This window comes from Eptatretus burgeri, chromosome 6, assembly GCF_056783735.1.
Source record: "Eptatretus burgeri isolate ZD-2024b chromosome 6, Ebu_testis_v1, whole genome shotgun sequence".
Lineage (NCBI taxonomy): Eukaryota > Metazoa > Chordata > Myxini > Myxiniformes > Myxinidae > Eptatretus > Eptatretus burgeri.
Genome location: NC_140966.1, coordinates 37240753 through 37260606, shown reverse-complemented (window position 1 = coordinate 37260606; position 19854 = coordinate 37240753). Strand labels below are relative to the sequence as shown.

At 43.9% G+C, this 19854-nt stretch overlaps 1 protein-coding gene across 5 annotated transcripts in view; it reads left to right on the top strand.

Moving 5' to 3' along the window:
- Window positions 1-19854, top strand: part of LOC147024557 (uncharacterized) — a 33514-nt gene that overhangs the window by 10659 nt on the left and 3001 nt on the right. For 2 of the 5 annotated variants that reach the window (XM_085884583.1, XM_085884584.1), the window contains 6 exons: window positions 2950-3058; window positions 3561-3725; window positions 4221-4572; window positions 4652-4929; window positions 12991-13160; window positions 18892-19099. In XM_085884583.1, coding sequence (XP_085740709.1) covers window positions 3582-3725; window positions 4221-4572; window positions 4652-4929; window positions 12991-13160; window positions 18892-19099 — 1152 coding nt within the window. In that variant the 5' untranslated portion in view covers window positions 2950-3058; window positions 3561-3581. The remainder of the gene's footprint in view (window positions 1-2949; window positions 3059-3560; window positions 3726-4220; window positions 4573-4651; window positions 4930-12990; window positions 13161-18891; window positions 19100-19854) is intronic. The other 3 variants (XM_085884586.1, XM_085884585.1, XM_085884587.1) reach the window with 3 other exon arrangements.

Here is a 19854-nt window from a genome sequence, read left to right as displayed (position 1 = left end):
AATCCTTGTTAACTTTTTCTGGAATGGTATGCACCGGCTCCGAGCAGATCTTCTGAGTGTCCCGCTAGAAAAAGGCGGTCAAGGACTCGTGGACATTACCAGCAAAATACTGTCCTTTCGACTGACTACCTTGCGTCAACTTCTATACAAGGAGGTCCTGTCCTGGTGGCCGCTGGCTTCCTGTTTGCTCCTGCAAGCTGGCAAGCTCAAGTGTGGACTTGAACTTGTTCTACTTGATCAGCAGTGAGTTGACACCTCCTTACTGCCCTCCTTCTATCAAAGTCTCCTAAATGCCAGTCAATGCCTCCTTCCAGTACGAAACAAGGATTCGTATAAATTTAGTAATTTCATGCGTGAACCTGTTTTTTACAACAGCCTCTTTCACCATGACTTTCAAAGCAGGTCCCTCATTCAATCCTTCATTGAATCTGGCTTCTTCCTTGTGGAAGACTTTGTCAATCACACATATTCTGAATGGCAGACTCCGACCCAGATATTGGAAGCTTGCAATGTTAAATCAACACGAATAATTGAACTAATTCTATGTTCAATTGTTAAAGTTTTCAATCTTTTTTAATTTATCGTGGCCTCCATCACATGATGTTCAAGGTGCAAGTACAACACAACCTGACTTCCCTGATTTCGTTTTTTCTAACGCTCCTTCCATCAAGCCTCTACAAACATGTACAAGACTGCCATGTATGTGCAATGTCTCAATGTTATTACATCTGCCAACCCCAATAATGCACTGACTACCCACTGGAAAGAGCTTCTGCCTGCAGGGGTTCCATCATCTCCCACCTGGTCTTCCATGTACACATCACCTGTATCTAAACGTGCCGGAGACATACAGTGGAGACTCGCACACTATTCCTTGACTTCAAACGTATTCCTCAAAAGATTGAACCTTGTTTCGTCCGATGAATGTCCTTTTTGCCATCAATCCGAGGATGTTTTCCATGCTTATGTTGCTCGTCAAAGGTTGATCCCACTGTTTAAACTCTTGAAACTTTTTTTCCAAAGATTAGGCTTTTGCTTTTCATTCCATTATTTTATTTTCTGCATACCAGTATCTAACAAGAATGTCGGAATTAAAATTGCTAATTTCCTGCTCGCTGAAGCGAAACTCGCAATATACATCACTCACAAGAGGATGATTTCTGGTGTTAATTCACAGGAATGCAGCGCTCTGCTTGCCTTTAAAGGCTCTGTGTGTGTCCGTCTCAAAATGGAATTCCTGTTTTATCGAGAGAGTTCGCGAATTAATGGCTTCATTGACAAATGGTGTAAAATTGAAGGATTGTGCAGAGTGGAAGGAGAAAATTTATTCCTTTTGTATTAATTTAACATCCTAAGTTATTCCTATTCCTGATTCATGTTTTGATTGAATCTGCACATGTTGCATCGCTTGTTTCTTTTGTACATTTTATAATAAAAGGACATAAAAGTCAAGTCTCTCTCTCTCTCTCTCTCTCTCTCTCTCTCTCTCTCTCTCTCTCTCTCTCTCTCTCTCTCTCTCTCTCTCTCTCTCTGTCTGTGTCTGTGTCTGTGTCTGTGTCTGTGTCTGTGTCTGTGTCTGTGTCTGTGTCTCACCCCTCCCTCCTGCAGTCTATAGCAACGTTTCATGAGGTGTTGCTCTCCCCACCTCCACCCCCCTTCCTCGCTCTACTCCCCTTCCTCGCTTCCCCTCCCTCCTCTCTCCGCCCCTCTCTTCCCTCCATCCTCTCTGCCTCCTCTCCCTTTCTCTACAAACCCCCCTCCCATTCACACCACCATCAGCGAAGTGACCCGTTGTATTTACTCATCTCTATAACTTCCAGGTACCTATCTAATTCCAATTTAAACTTGTCTACTGTTTCTGCTGCCACTACCTTTCCAGGGAGACCATTCCATGCATTAACTGCTCATTGATTAAAAGTCCCCTGCCTTGCTACTGTCTTAACTCTCCTGTACTCTCAGGCAATGGTCACTGGTCCTATCATTGTCTACTTTGCTGAATAATTATTCTGAACTTATTTTATCTCTGCCTTTCATTATCTTAAACATCTCTATCGTATTCCCTCCATAACCATCTCCTTTATAGTGTATAAAGCCCCGTCTCTTTCAGCCACTCGTAGCTAAGTCTAGCTTGGACCGGAATCAATCTAGTATCCCTGCGCTGAACCCTCTCTCTGGCATCTATATCCTTCCGGAACTGTAGTGGCCAAAACTGCACAGAATATTCTAGATGTGGCCCTCACTAAATTCCTGTACAATGTTAACACCACCTCTTTTGATTTATAAATGATCTCCCTCCGAATACAACCTAAAACCCAATTTGCTTTACCTATAGCTGCCTGTCATTGTGCTGCCTGTCATTGTGCTGCCTGCTTACCTCCCGTATCTATTACCACCCCCAGATCCCCCTCCTGTGTGACAGGCTCCAAAATTACACCTTGCATCCTGCAATCTCTATTTTCATTGTTTTTTCCCATCTCCAACACCTTACACTTGCTCAGGTTAAATTCCATCTGCCAATCTTTTGCCCAATCTATATAAGTATCAATACTTTCCTGAATATGATCACCATCCCCTCTTATCTGCTATCCACCTCACCTCCAAGCTTTGTGTCATCTGCAAATTCAGAAAGGCTACTCTTCACACCATTATCCAAATTGTTGATGTAAATAATGAATAGTAATTGTCCGGGTACTAATCCCTGAAGTACCTGATCCACTATTTACATCCTCCCACTCACAGCCACTCTTTGCTTCCTTCCACTAAGCCAGTTTGCAATCCAATTAACTACCTGACCAGCCACTCCACAAGCCCTCACTTTGGCCAACAACCTTCGATGTGGTACCTTAAGTTATCAAAAGTCACCCCTACATGCAGCAGGGGGTGGCCCAATGTTACAAGCTAGCATTAAGGTGGGAGATGAATGCAATGCTGATTGATCACATGTTCCAGCTGACTTGTAGGCAATGCAGGGATGAATGGTGGTTGAAATCCTGGAGTGGAGAGAGACAAGGATATCAACTGTCCCTGCAAGGAGAACCACATAATCTGCAAAGTCTAGGCAAGTATAGTTTGGGTCAAGATCTACTCTGTGATCATGGCCACCTGACTGGTGGGTGTTGTTCATGATGTAGTCCATTGCTGGTCGGAATAATGTTGGAGCAGGAACATCTCCCTGGTATACGCCTCCAAAGTTGAATGCCTCCGAGAACTCAGCCCCCACGCGAATACATCTATTTATGTATACATTTTAAAATGTGTCTGGGGGAGGAGGTGAAAGAATAATGTTTTGACAGTGCATAATGGTCATTTCTTCGTCGAATGAATAAGCCTTACTAATTAACCGTTGCAATCCGACTGGTAACAAGGAAACCGATCGATGTTCGAGCATGGACTCCAATTCGCAAAAGCGTGCGTTATTGTGACACAGTGATTGCCAATTTTATTTCCTCATGTTGGTCATTCCACTGGAGTTGGTGATATCAGGTTAATCTGATGCTTGTTTGAACATTTCTTGGTTATTTTTATTTTTATTTCACTGTTTATGGAACCTTTGTTTGCAGGTTTAAAAGCCGACAGTGGGAATGTTGGAGGCTGAGGAACAAGATGCAGAAATCGAGCCATTGTGCTCCCAACTTGGTCTCTTTCTGAGGCCAGTTGGGAAGGTGATCATTAAAGTGTCATTGCCTGCAGTAACTGAGCCTGGGCAGACCATTTCCAATTGGGAGGTGAGTCATCTACAGTAGGTTAGGAGCCACAGCTTTAGATTAGGACCTGGAGGTTAAGATTTTTTTTTTCCCTGACATTTTAGCCAAAACCAGGACATTGTTTCTTCTTTTTTTTTTGCATGCATAGTCAAGACTCATGGAAGAGCGAGTACTAGTACACAACAGATCAGGATGCAATAGGACAAAATTAATAGGGGGGGGGGGGTACCAACAACAGAGCTGAAGGCCACGGTAGAGGCAGATTTGGACAAACAAAATGGGTGTGGGGAGGAATAGTGGCGGGAGACCACATGAGGTGAACAAGATGGATGGGAAACTCTCAGGAAGGAAAACTGGACATTTAGAATGAGGAGGGATTGTTTGGTGGGGTGGGGGGGTAGGAGGGTTAACAATGGTAGAAATGATCATGGTTTTGAATTGGATATGATCTGAGATGGGGGTGACCAGCTGTTTTTGACATTCATTTCATCAACTCTAATCATTTTCGTCCACCAGGTAATGGAGCGCCTCAAGGCAATGGCATTGCCATCAGCGCTACCAGTGCTTCGTGTAACTCGCACCTCACTCACATCCATTCGTTTTGAGGCTGAGGCTGGGAGTCGTTCTGAAGCTGCACCTATTGCTGCACGCCTTGATAGCCGCGTACTCAAATTGAGTGGTCTTCCAGAGGCGTTGCGTGTTCGAGCTGCAGCAGCTGGCCCAAAGGTGGATGCTCCATCTCGCCATGACTGGGAGACATTTTTTAGAGAATCACCATTTACGAATGAAAATGAGCCTGGGGAGAGACCAGACACACTGAAAATTGAGGGTCTTCCTTGTCGCTGGTTTGCCACAAAAGGAGAATCTGGTAAGCTTTGGCGTTGGTTTGGGTAAATGGGCTGGGAACTTTATTCAGAGGTAATGTGACTTCCCTTGCTGCACAACAGAACTTCCAAACGAGGAGCTCATACTACAGGCCTTTTCAGCATACGGGAAGATTCGTGCATTGGATGCTCCATGCCTAGACCCCCGTCGTGAAGAAATTGAGCGTCGTCTGTCAGGCCGTGCATTCAGCACATTTGGAGTCGGCGGACGCCTGTGCTTTGTCGTGTTTGTGCAGTACGAGGTGTATGCTGGGTTTGAACGTGCGATGACTGCTCTCCGCGGCCGCAAACTTCTGCTGCGTGCAGCAGCGGGTGGCCCAATGCTCCAAGCTAGCATTAAGGTGGGATGTGAATGCAATGCTGATTGATCCCATTTTTTTCAATGGCTTGTGGTTTTTTTTTTTTTTTGTCCTGCAAGAGCGATGCTCATGGAAGAGTAAAGTTGAATTTACAGGGGGTAGCAGGGCAACAATTTGGAATAAGAAACAAGGGTGACACTGGAACAAAAAAGAAGGAAGAAAGAGAGAAGCTGAGGTGTCTGCTTGAAGGCCTGAAGCTAAGAGTGGGAAAGAACAGCCTCTGGAAGGCGGTTCTATAGACGGGAGAGGGACAAAGGAGTTTGTGTGCAGCCAGCCTGTATTTTGGAAGTTTAACGAGAAGGGGTTACTGGGAGAGTGCATGCATCATGGAGTTGCTAAAGAGGGTTGGAGTATCGAAAGCAGAAGGAGCAATGTTGAAGAGGTGGTCTGCGATGTGAAGGCAACAGACCTTGTGCTTCGGCCCCCCGCGATTTGAATAATGTTGAGAGCTTTAGATTCCACAGAATCCAGGAGAGACAGAAGTGCTGCTGGGGTGCCAGCCCATAGTGGAGAGCAGCACTATATTCCATTGCATTACAAAGGCCTGATAGACTGTGAGTAGCTCTGATTTTCAAAGGAAAGATTTGTGTCAATGTAGGATGCCCAGTCTGTGGCTGGATGTGGAGGCCAGCTTTACTCTGTGGTTGGCGCAGGAAAGATCATGGCTGATGGTAAGGCCGTGAAGTTCAAGAGTGGACCTGTTCCATTGGGTGACTAAAGAAAGAGGTGGAGGGTTCATTCGACTGTCACTCCATGGTGGTAAGGTGGGACTGTGGGATTTTCCATGATTTGTGCACACGTGGGCCGATCTCATCAATGATCTCTCTGACTCTGGAAAATCATCTTTGTCTCTTTGCTGCTGATTCCACCCTCTACCGTACCATCTGTCATCCCTCAGATCGGCAAGCAGCAGCCTCTTCACTCTCTGCATATCTGGATTAAATCACAAGCTGGTTCAACACGTGGAACATGTTTTTCAATCCTGACAAATGTCACACTCTCATTATGTCTCTCCAAAAGGACCGTCAAGAAAATCCCCCCATCTACTTTCTCAACAATCCTCTTGACGTCCTTTCATTCAAGCTTCTGGGTTTCACTATCTGCCATGATCTTTCCTGGGAAAGTCACATTTCCAAGCTGGCCTCCAAAGCCAGTCGCTGACTGGGCATCCTATGTCGTGCAAAGTCTTTCCTTGGCACACCTGAGCTCCTGACCACATACAAAGCTTTTGTCTGCAGCCTGATAAAGTACTACTTTCCTCTCGAGGCTGGTGCTCCCGCCTCTCACCTTTCTCGGCTTCACGCTGTAGGATCCTTGGGATCCTTGGTATCTCCTGTGTTGGAACTGAGTCTTTGGGTCTCTCACTGTCCACTACAAGCAGGTTGATGGTCTTTCTGTCTTCTACCGTCTCCTCTCCGGCTTCGCCCCCCCCCACTCTGTCTGCGATATGCCCCACCCCCGTATTTCTGCAGGGCGCTCAAGGTACACCAGCAGCCCCCCTTCTGGTAAAACTACCAAAATCAAAAATCACTGTTCACCTTCACTCTTTCATTCCTCTTTTTCCCACCTTTAGAACAAACTCCCACACTCTCTTCAATCCCACTCTTCCCTCCAGGTCTTCAAAACAGCTGTTGACTACCATCTCTTATCTTCCCCCATGAAAAACCACGATCTTTTCTACCCCCATTAATCCACCCCAAACCCATCTCCTTCAAATTCCCTGCTTTCCTTCCTGAAAGCCCTGTCGTGTAAGGACCTGAAAGTCCCTGTGTATACCTCTCCCTTCCACAGATCTCATATGTCTATTCCCCACTGTTTTGTCCTTTCCTCTCCCATCCCTTTTGTCTCCTGCTCCCCTTGTTGGACGTTCTGTGTGTTCGCTCTCATACGAGCCTCGACATTGTATCCAAAAAATATATATATATATATATATATATATATATATATATATATATATATATATATATATATATATATATATATATAAAAAATAAATAATTTGAAGGACATCTTCCATTTATCAGACCGGAGTCAAATCAACACGGGACTTTCAAAATGACATGAATGTTAATGAAGCCTTTTGCGCATGTACTGAGTGTGTTATCAGTGACTCACTTCCATTAATGGGGCACTTTTAATGTGCTTTCACAAGTGCTACAATTCAAATAGTCTTTTAAACATAGAGTGGCAATTTGAAAGTGCTTAACAACCAGAATTGTTGTGTTCCTGGATGCAAATCGGACTCATGGAAATGTGTCGAAATACAAGAAATACCTGTGGATGCAAAGTCGATTTCCTACAATTTCCTCTCTCACTCTCGCTCTCACTCACACTCGCACTCAGGAATATACTATGTAGGGGTTCTAGCATATGTTGTGCATTAAAAATGTTAATCTTGTAAATAATTTTGTTTGTACTGTTGTGGGCCTGGGTTCGTGGGGACATTACGAGGGTGGTGGTAACCCTAGTTCTCCCTGGACTCACCAGGAATTGAGGCCGTTGTACATGAATAAGTCCGTGTCATGGTGGGTCGCTAATTGACTGCGAACGCCAACAATTTAACCACGTGACCCATTGTCCTCCATCTGAATACCGTGGGATACACACAGTCTCCGTATCGGGGAATCACACCCTCAGTGGTTGTGCTACTTTTATCTTTATTGGATCTTGATTAAGGCGGCCGAGTTTGCCACGATCACAACGCCGAACTGATGTGAGAGCCAATCTGTTGGGAAATTTATAATCTCCTGGCTAATCTATGAAGGGACATTGCTGGACAAATGGAAGAAATGATAACTACGGGCAGATTGGAAATATAATTCAACAATAATTTTTTTTGCAATAAGCAATGTGGGGTACAGGGAAGGAGGGAAGGGAACTCGAGGGCTTTCATGGTGTCAAAGGGCAACCAAGGTGTGAAAGGGGGGGCAGGGGCAGGAAAAGGGGGACATGCAATAAAAGGCAATCAAGGTGTGAATTTACAAAAATAAAATGGTTTGCGCAAGTCACAGACTTAAATTAACCTTTTCCTTACCAAACGGATAACATGACAAGGATACCCATCAGACTCTCACACGGTGAGACAACTGGGAGGGGAAGGGTGGCCTCACCCTACCGGTACGTGGTACCGTCACCCTCCCCAGCTTGATACTGCTCTCCGGACCGGCCCCGACACTGCACTCCCCAACCGAGGGTCCACGAGCTGTCGGAACCGCATGCCAAAGCGTCCAGAACCAGGGAAGAAAGTGAGAGCGACAACTCTGTGAGTGAGGGGGATGGGGGGGGGATACAGAGAGATATATGAGCAGGACAGAGAGAGAGTGAACCAGCACATCAGGCACAGCTTTATAGTCCCCAGGGCAGATGGGGCCGAAGAGCCATATATATCAGATCTTCCAAGCTGGCCTGGGGCCAGCTATTGGGCCATGTCAGATCATATGAGCTGGCCCTGTGCCAGCCATTGGGGGATGCCCCCACAACTTCACCCATTCTGCTGCCCACTCAAATATGCACTCAGTTGGTCTTTCTGGATTTTGCCAGGAGCAAAACTCCACACTCAACATGGGGAAATCACTTTTACCCCCATGCATCTGGGATGAACCCCACATTTCCAAAAATGTGCATGGCACAAAGCCAGGGGATGGGGCAATTATTACAGGGGGGCTCTGTGGTGTTGTGTTGTGTCCTGGTCCATATACTGGTCGTATTCAGGTAGAGGGGAATGAACGGAGACCAGGAAAACAAATTACAGCACAGGGTAGACATCCATACAGACGAAGGGCAAAACAAGGACTTGGTGAGGCTTTAAACAAGAACGGGGAATTTGGTGTGTGCTTCTAAAACCATGGTTTCAGCGAAGGTTCCAGAATGCTGGTGTTATTCACACATGCAAGGAAGCCATGGCAGAAAAAAATATAACGCATGCCCTACGTGATGACTGCAGTCATGGTACGCGTCATTGCGCACTGATGTTGCAATTATCCCAACGAGTTGAGAGGGGGTACTGGCTACCCAACCCAACACATTTGATTACATAATAACACATAGCTGGCTCTAGTGATTTCCCCATGTTGAGTGCGGAGCTTTGCTCCTGGCAAAATCCGGAAAGACCAACTGAGTGCATATCTGAGTGGGCAGCAGAATGGGTGGAGTTGTGGGGGCATCCGCAAATGGCTGGAATAGGGCCAGCTCGTATGATCTGACATGGCCCAATAGCTGGCCCCAGGTCGGCTTGGAAGATCTGATATGTGGCTCTTCGGCCCCATCTGCCCTGGGGACTATAAAGGCGCTATTCATGCACATTACGGAAATAACTATTCGAAGATTCTACGTGCTGTGTGAGTTTCAATTTAGGCATACATTTTATAACGCTGCAACATTACATTTGTTGCCCTTTCATGGCTTAAACCAGCACCAGGAAAAGCTCACCCAACCAGGCAGTGCTGGATTGTCCCTACTGGTAAATATCACATCATTTTTACCTCAGCCGCCAAAGGTGAAGGTGGTTATGCTTTCACCCCTTTATGTCTGTCTTTGTTACTTACGAAATCTAAAGATTTCGTAAGTACAGTGGGGAGAACAAGTATTTGATACACTGCCGATTTTGCAGGTTTTCCCACTTACAAAGCACGGAGAGGTCTGTAATTTTTATCATAGGTACACTTCAACTGTGAAAGACGGAATCTAAAACAAAAATCCTGAAAATCACATTGTATGATTTTTAAATAATTAATTTGCATTTTATTGCATGAAATAAGTATTTGATACATCAGAAAAACAGATACATCCATCATCTGTTTGTGTGTTTGTTTGTAGGCACGATAACTCGACAACGGAAGAAGCTACCAATATCAAATTGCACCACGTGATTCAGGAGGGTGATGGCTCGAGCTGATTAGATTTTGGTCAAAATCGGTCAAAGGTCACAGTGAGGTCAAGCATTCGATTTTTGATGGTTTGGTACAGAATCATCGTAGAAACTTCTGGTTTGCGTCGCTACCTTCTCTAGAGACAGCTTTTATTAGACAAGGTCAGAGGTCAAGTTGACGATTTCGTAAGGACTCGTCTATGACTGCTTGTTACTTTCGAAATCTAAACATTTCGTAAGTATATTGATGACTTCCGTCATCTGTTTGTGTGTTTGTTTGTGTGTGTGTTTGTTTCTTTGGAGGCACGATAACTCGAACGGAAGAAGCTACCAATATCAAATTACACCACGTGATTCAGAAGGGTGATGGCTCGTGCTGATTAGATTTTGGTCAAAATTGGTCAAAGGTCAAGGTCACAGTAAGGTCAAACATTCGATTTTTGATGGTTTGGTACAGAATCATCGTAGAAAATTCTGGTTTGCGTCGCTTCCTTCTCTCGAGACAGCTTTTATTAGACAAGGTCAGAGTTCAAGTTGACGATTTCGGAAGTACCAGTCTCTGACTGTTTGTTTGTTTGTGTGCAGGATATCTCAAAAAGTTGTGGACGGATCCGGATGAAATTTTCTTGACAGGTTGGGTGTGTGTGACAAGGATGAACTGATTAGATTTTGGTGAAGATCCGGATATGAATCTGGATACGAGAATTATATAATTTTTTTTAAAGTGATTTTCACCATTGAGTGATCGGGCCAAAAACCATGTATAGCATGATATTTCAAAAATTTATTGGGCCAGATATGTTCTCGTGAATCAGGCATTACATGGCGGAGGTAAGCGCTCTTCCAAGTGCCCTTTTAGTGTTAGTGTTTAGTTAGTGTTTTTAAACACCACTGGCTCTGTGGCAAATTTCTTTGTTGCTTATGCACAGCCACATCTTTTAAGTTACAAACTCCAAACTCGGGGTACAAATACAACTTTGTGTGGGGGCTAATACAAATCAGCTATATGTGGCGGATCCGGATCTACAACAAGGGCTAAAATACAAATGGACTACGTGGCGGCAGCCTTACGTGACGGTGTGGGGCGTAGGTTTGGGGGCATAAATTGTCCATGCAAATGTGTACCTTGTGGTGTCACCTCGTGGTGGTGGCAGAGGGTATTACAATTTCCAATTTCCTTTGGCTGCAATGTTACTTATTCATGTTTCTCTTCCCGCACAATTACAAATGAATATCCATGTTTTGAAGGAAAAACGAAAAAGTCAGTCCATCCAAGAAGCCGTATAACTACTACGTCTATTAATTATGTACTCTTTGAACATCAGTTGTACCCTGACTTCAGTGACTTCACACATGTACGTCTTTAGTTACGTACAATTGGAATGTACTTTTCGACCCTTGAGACTGCTGAGACCCCTTCGACCATCGAATACCCTTTAAGACAAAAGACCCAGAGGACCCAAAAAAGCCAAACAACCCCCAAGGACCCTGAGGACTCAAAGGACCCATTTGACCTTTTTAGATCCCTTTTACCTTTAAGACCATTTAAACACTTTCGACACCTTTAGATCCCTTTACCCTTAAGACCCTTTATACCCTTTTGATACCGAGAACCTTTAGACCCTTCAGACCTTAACACCATTCAGACCCATTCCACCCTACAGACAGATTTGACCCTTGACCATTGATTGCTTTAGACCACTTGGACATTTCTCTATCTGTCTCTGTGTGTGTCTCTCTTTCTGTCATTCTCTCTGTCTCTTTCTCCTCCCCCCCCCAATCTTTTAAGTTCCAAACTTGGGGTGCAAATACAACTTTGTGTGGGAGTTAACATCGGCTACGTGGCTGTGGCCTGAAGCAGGATTGTGTGTGTGTGTTTTTAAATTCTCTGCAAATTTGTACCATTTTCCACCACCTGGTGGTGCAGAGGGTATTAAAATTTTCTTTTTTAACTGGTCAATGCTGTTAAAGCTCTTTTCGCATGGACAAATGTTTTCCTTCATTTCTCCACCAACCCCACTCCTCCCCCAACAACAACAACAACAACAACAACAACAACAAAAACCGGAGGGGCCTGTCAAAGCCTGTCATTGTGTGTGTGACATTACTATCGGGAAGGGACATCAGGATGATTGGGGGGCAAAGGAGGTGGAGCAGGACGTGAGGACGGGAACTAGGGGTTAAAGCACTCTATGCACGGGTAAATTTGTCTTCCTTTCCTTCTCCTTCTCACCCAAATTTTTTGACAAACTGAACTAATTGGTGCTTCAGCAAAGCGATGGGTAGGCTCTGCTAGTTGTCCCATAAACCCACTCGACATAATGGAAGGGTTATCTGAAACGAATCCTAATGAAATAACTGCCTCGGGAACCGCTATATGTTGTATGCCATTGGTTTGGGGGAGTGCCGGTTTCGTCGAACCATAACAATATATATTTTCCCTGCCCCTCCGCCAAGGGTGGAGACTGGGAGATTATGATGAGCTCCGTCTGACCGATTGATAATCCGTCCATGACCGTTGGTGTTCTTTCTCCCATGAGCAATCAAGCAGAGAGAGATTGTAGGCGATTATTTCTTGTTCTCAAACCAATTGGCGCGTGCATTTGCAGACACAGCTTTTAAGCCCCAAAGACCGCCCTCTCGTCCCACCATTGGCCACCCGCTGTTAAGGGGTGGCGCAGTCTTTCAGGCCGTCCCGCCCCCATCCAGGGCTCCACCGCTTACTACACCATCCTGGGTTGCATTTCTCTGGGCCAAACATTTCTGATGTTGTCTATTTAATGCGCGGGCCGCTTTGCATGTGCCTTGGTGCCCACAAGTCTTCCATATGGCTTTGCCTGTATTGAATGTTTTACATGATACAACCTTACCTCTTCTGCTTTAAAGTTTACAATCACTGCCCTGACAGTACAAACATTACATACAACCTCGCTGACAGGCCCCTAATGCAGGTGCAAATCTCACCGACTCGAGCACAACGACCAAGCTATTCTAACAACGTTCTCACAATGTTTCCATCACCCCCTACTCATTCCATGTAATATGTTGAATTTTTTTTGTTGTTGTTTTTTCACTCTGCAAAAACATCTGGTGGAATTTTATTGAGTAGGTGGACATAAGTTGCTCGCCACCATCTTTTATGGAGAGCACTGATCCTGTTTATTCATGTCTTGCAGGTTTGGTTTGATACAACAAGGCATTTGAGTGCAAACAGTGTGAGGCAACGGGAAGCCGAGAGACACAAACTACAACAGGAGGACAGGGAAAAAGAGGATGCAGAACGGGTGAAGATTGAAGAGGAAGAGAGAAAGGAGAGGGAAGATGAGGAAAAGAAGGAGCAGGAGAGGTAATTGTGTGCACAAGACCCATTCAAACATTATATACAGTAACACGAAAACAGTTCTTGCCAGTTCTACAATATAAAGATAAGACCATTGAGCTGTTTTACAACTTTTTGTTGCATTTTCCTGTGCAAATCAGGAGTATTAGAGCATTTATTGCATCATAAATGTAGCATTTTGGCATTGCACTGCTCTCGGCATTTGATATCCGTGTACAACTCGATGCTGGTAGACCGCAAATGAGCACTTTGGAACAACCCTTGAAACCTATATCCTGAAAATTCAAATGCATGCATTCCGTCCACCAAAAATGCATTGCCAATCTAATTTGAACAACACCAAATGACAACACATTTGGTAAAAGGCCTCCTCAACATGCTGAGCATGTTGTTGAGGCCTTTTACAGGAGAAATGGAGGTTGTGGCAACAGTTGGAGAGTGTGTGCCATGCAATCGACCCCATGAGAATATATCGTCCCTTGCCCATTGCAACCATGAGGAAGCTGACACATGCCTTTCACTTCATGCTGCAGATGCTGCTAGGCAAGGTCCAGACAAAATCATGCTGCATGCTGTAGACACAGACTTACTGGTGCTTGCTGTCAGCTTGTTCTCAGAACTAGCTGCCACAGAATTGTGGTTTGCCTTCGGTACTGGCAACTTCCGGTATATTCCAGCCCACTTCTTTGCATTACATCTGGGTGACGAAAGAAGTGGGGCCCTTCTTATGTTCTCGAACTTAACTAGATATGACACAACCTCTGCATTTCACGGCAAGGGAAAGTATACTGCTTGGGAGACATGGGTCTGACTGCTATGAAATCATCTCGGTGTTCTTTTACCTATCAAATACACTTGGGGTGTTGATAATGAGATGAGGGCCCTAATTGAACGCTATGTCGTGCTCATGTTTGATCATACAAGCACAGAGGAACAAGTCAACACAGCATGGAAGGAGGTGTTCACCAAGAAGTCCAGACCAATCAATAACACACACACACACACACGCACACGCACACGCACACACACACTGCCCTTGTTCAACATACAAAGGAAGCCTACCAAGCCGGACATTGTTGGGGTTAGGCATTAGTTGCTTTCCTGATGCTACCAAACCCTAGTGAGTGGGGATTGGTTTCAACCTAGGACAGTTGGAGGCCCTTGTGGACAACCCTACCTGTGGCTGGAAAGTCATGCCAGAAACTTCTGAAATGTGGATGGTAATGAGTGTTGCCAAAAGAACTGTAAATGTGTCAAGGCAGCGCTCAGGTGTACCCATCTCTGCGCATGTTGTGGAGGATGTGCATGCCATGAGTTACAATGTTGCCAATGTTCAATCATGCCATGAGTACAATGTTAAAACCTGGCTGTTTATTGTATTGACATCACTCGAGTTTCACTGTGCCACGGTCATGTCATGTTGTCATTGTATCTTTATTTCAATGTATCATTGTGTCATAGCTGCTTGTGTTTTTAAAACAATAGTGAGGGTGTGGACTAAATATAAGGCAATGCACAATGGCCTGCAAAAGTATTCACCTCCCTCCAAAGTTTTCACGTTGAGGCCTCCTGAGCTTATTCCATAATGCTTTCAAATCAGACTTGATATATTGAGTCTTCACAAACTACTCCAAAGTGATAAAGGTAAAAAATGCAGATAAAATGTGAACAAGTTGGATTAACAGAAAAAAAAAAATCTGATTATTCTTGGTTGCATAAGTATTCAAACCCTTTGCCCAATTCACCTGAAATCATTTCAGGAGCAAATTATTTGTTTGAAAGGTTACAAAATAAGTGTAATGGGTTTCGTCCTTGTTACCACCCAACTTGTCCACCAAGTTTTATGCTGTGAACTCAATTTGATGATTGATGAACTGATCGAATGAACCAAAGCCCTCAATTCAAGTACTGCATTGTACTGGCACATCACTCTGCAGTTGGAGCTTCTAATCCTAACCTTTATAAGGTCAATTAGAGAGGCAAACGTACACCTCTATGTTGCTTCGGTATATAATCACCTGTATGTAATCAGTGGTTTAACTTAAAAATTAAAATCCCCATTTATCTAAGGAGTTTTAAGATGCAAATCACTTGGTCAACCAACAAGGCAAACATGAAGACCTAGGAGCTTTCCAAAGAAGTCAAACGTGAAGTGGTGGAGAAGCACCGTTCAGGAGAGGGTTATAAGAAGATTTGAAAGTCGATCATCCCTTTGAGTACGGTGGAAGACGTATCGTACCACTCACTGGACCCAGATCAGGTCGCCCATCCAAACTCAGCAGCCGGGCAAGCAGGAAACTGGTTCGGGATGTCACTGTAAATCTAACAATGACTGAAACATTTTCAAGGCTCTATGTCCAAGATGGGGGTCAGTGTACATCAATCAACAATATCCGTTCCCTTCACAAAGCTGACCTCTATGGACACGTGGCAAGAAAGAAGTAATTGATGAAAAAAGATGCGTCTAAAAGCTCGTGTGAAGTTTGCGAACAAGCAAGCCGAACACCACTTCACATCACCCAGCCAACACCATCCCTCCTGTCTGTCAAGCATGGCGGTGGCAGCATCATGTTATGGGTCTGCTTTTCATCAGCAGGGACTGACAAGTTTGTCATGATGGATGGTACAAAGTACAGGAGAATCCTTGATGCAAACCTTCTTGAGTCAGCCATGAATCTGAAACTGGGTAGGAGATTCACATTTCAACAGGACAATGATCTGAAGCACAAAGCCAAAGCCACTCTGACTGGGCCACTCAAGAACATTTATTTTCTTCTTATTCAGCCACTCCAAAGTCCTGACTTGAATCCAATTGAACATTTATGGCGAGACTTGAAGATTGCAGTCCATTGACGATCCCCATCAAACTTGGCAGAACTAAAGCAGTTTTAACGTGAAGAATGGGCAAAGATTTCACCATCTCACGGTGAAAAGCTGGTAGAGACCCTACCCAAAGACTCGTAGCAGTCATTGCTGATAAAGGTCCTTCCACCAAGTACTGACCGAAGGGGCTGAATACTGTTAGAACCAGTGAATTTTGATTTGTACATGTTTTTTACAGGTATTCCTGACATGTAACCTCCTTCAACTATAACAGTGTTCAGTTTGATCTCTTCAGTTATGAATAAAAAAAGTTCATTTGGAAAAATAGTTTATACATAATTCGTAATTCATCTAAATGTGCCATTATTTTGCAGGCCACTGCATATAAAAAATGCTTTTTTTGTGGCCATGAGAATTGTTTTTTTGTTTCGCTGTTTTTTATTATTATTATTTTTTTTAATTTAATGAAAAAAAAAATTATTCTCACGGGCATTTGACAGTTTAAGTCACTATATCATGCAGTTGTTACCTCCACCACCGAAGGTGGATGGAGGTTGTGTTTTACCCCTGTGTTGGTACAAAGTATTTTGTGAGCTTGGCGACTGCTGCTGGCTCAGTTGGGGTTAGGTGATGAGAACAAGCCGATTAAATTTTTGTTCAGGTCCAAATCCAGATCCAGCCTATCAGTGGGATACAAAACATAAACGAATCAGCCAGGTGGAGGTATGCTCTCTACTGAGTGCCCTTCTCGTGTTCAAGGATGTCTTGGCATCATGACAGTGAAAGCCAAATGAAAAAATACAGCTGTGAAGTTGAGCATTTTAAGAATATCACGTGAGAGTCAGGTTGACATGGACCGCCCGCTCCCGATGGGTGCTGCTGCTGGCCATCAGGGGGAGCTGGTGCAGTGGCTCCCTATCTTAAAACAAGGACAAATGGGTCCAAGAGCCGTGTCCTAAAAGTTTTGTCTTCACCAGAAGAAAACAAGAAGAGGAAGAAGAATTAAAAACAAACAAACAGTAAAAACAACAACAACAACTTCCGATATTTCGTCACGTGCTGTCACGTCACGTCCGTCATGGACGATCTTCGTTCATGGCGAGAAAATAGTGTATTTACGAAATTACAATACATTAAATGGAATAATCTTTAAATAGTAACGTGAACTTTTCGAAACTTAAAAGCAACTGTCCGAATATATTTAAAAGTTCGTGATAGGCACTCTCAATTCGAGAATGTGTACAGGTGTTTAGTATTTAAGGAGATCCGGATCCTGTATACTGTGTAAAAGAGCCGAGTCCAAAAGGTTTTCTCTTCACAAGAAGAAGAAGAAGAAGAAGATGAAGAAGAAGAGCAACAACGCTGAGCTCTCTTAGAGCAGCGTTCACTCTAAGCAGCAGTCCTATACTAAAAAGATAGAATATGTTTGTTCGTTCTTTATAGGCGGCCGAACCGTTCGATAGAATGAGATGAAACTTGGCATGAGTGATCCTTGGGACATGAGAACGGACATTGGGGGGTCAAGTTCAAGGTCAAAGGTCACGGGGTCAAGGTCATCGGGTCAATGTCATCCGATCGAGACGGGACCAACTCCATTCGACAGATAATCAAAATTAAATGACAAAGTTGATTGACGATATTCACTTTCGACTTCCGGTTTTCCAGTTATGACATCATAAATTGACTAAAACGTCAATTTTTCATGTTTGTTTTTTTTTTATAGATGGCCAATCCGTTGAATAGAATGAGATGAAACTTGGCATATGTCATCCTTGGGAACAGACATTAGGGGGTCAAGGTCAAGGTCACCGGATAACGTCAATTTCTCAATTTCATCCGATCGAGATGGGACCAACGCCATTCAACAGATAACTGTATCCGCCCATGGGCGGGTACTTTGCTCGTGTGTACTAAGATTGATGTGTTTACCACATTTTACACAATTACACTGAAATCTGCCGAGCTATTTATCAAAATAAATAAATTAAAAAATAGACCCTGCACTGATCAGGTCCTCGGCGACTAATATGGTACCGTATTCAACTTTGTGTGGCCAGTGGATTCGCAGATGCAAAACTGACAGACATTGGATCTTATTATGTCGATATGATTGTACGTTTGGTTTTAATGAGGAGCTGTTTTCATTACTTATTGATACCGATCATTTCACCACTTATTGGTGAGTGCAAGAAAGTTTCGCTATTTGTCAGAAAAAAAAAAAAAACATGAAGTGGAAGGCGTCTTTGCCGTTTGCCTTAGTCCACACAAGTCCAACATTTCAGTGGATTTTTAAAAAGTTTTATAGGTGCGAGCAAGTTGCCAGTGTTTGCACAGGATTCAAAATGGGGTCGGGATGAAGACTGCAAAAATGCAAATGGCGTCGTTTGTCATCGAGCTGGGGAGCGACAATTCACATTTATTGCCACACCTTATGCAATTTAAATGCTCTCATCACAGTGAGATGCTCTGTTTGAAACTGTTCGTTCGATTATGTGGAGCTTCTTCATGCCTCGGGTCTGTCATAAAAAAATTGTATTGCTGTCACAGCCATTGACTAATTGCAAATTCATCCGAGGATTCACAAAATGGTTGAGGTGAAGCATCTTGAAAGCTTGCCTCCTCCACAAGCCTCAACTTGGTCTGAAAAAAGGCAAAATGGACTTCTTTTTTTTAACTGGTCCCCTGATTTGCTCAATTTTGAGTTCTGAAGAATGTATTTAGTCTTTACACTTACACTTAGTGTGACAGGTTCTGTGGATCATAGTGCATAGAGCTGCATAACTCGAGCATGGTGTGGAGACCTTGATATTGACTTCATGGGGCAACAAACCAATTTAAAAGGCAGCTTTATGCAAACCGAAGCACACGTTCGTGGTTGTGTAGTTGTGTAACCCAGGGTGGCCGTGCGCTGCAGAATCCAGCTTGAAGAAAAAGAACACGAGCGAGCAGAGCGACGGTATGCCCGTGAAGCCCGGAGACGTGCACGCGAGGCGGCGCGGCGTGAGGCGAAGCGACAACAGAGGTTGGCACAACGTGTGCTCGAAGAAGAACGGCGACTGCTGCTGGCTCAGCGAAAACTCGAGGCCATTCGGCTTCTCACAGAACTCCTGTCTCGAGCCAAGGTTCATCTCATATGAGCCAACGTTGTATATCAAGCCATTCTTTGGACTTTGATATTGACTTGGACTCAAAATATTTGTTTGGTCCCTCTGTTCAATTACATTTATTTTCCGAATAACCATTTAGCAATAGATAGTACATTTGTGCCGCTTACTTTCTCAGTACTCTGAACCCAGACAAACATTTCCATTTTAGATAATTGTATTTTCTGAGTGTTCAATGTTTTTGGAAAGTATCTTCTTTTTGTTTTTAACATGTTATTGAAAGAGTGGAATACGTTTTGTAATTCGGCAAAACTCACAACCATCACCCGAAGGGGTAAATTTGTTGGTGTGTGCATCAGCTGAATGTAGGTATTTCAAAAACTGTAGAGTTTTAATTTAACAAGATGCTTTTTGTGCCTCGTGCCCCCTTGAACATCTAGGAATGCTGACCGGTTACAAACTTGAATTGTGTTTACGTCCACTTGCTTTGCCCTCAGTGCAGTCATATTTGAGAATGTTATGTATTGTTGTGGAACGTTGTATGGAAGGGTTGGATATGTGTGGGATGTATGCAATATTTCAGCTTATGCTATTCATCCTTTTTTTTTTTAACGGAGTGAGCTTGAGCATTTCCCGTTGCAGGACAAGCACAGGAAGAGGTGTACCTTTTACATTTAAGACCGAAGAGAATGGACAAAACAAAGTATAGCATTTCAACTTGGGATTCTAGCTTGAGCTAAGTCCTCTTATTGGGATGCCATGCACACCAACCC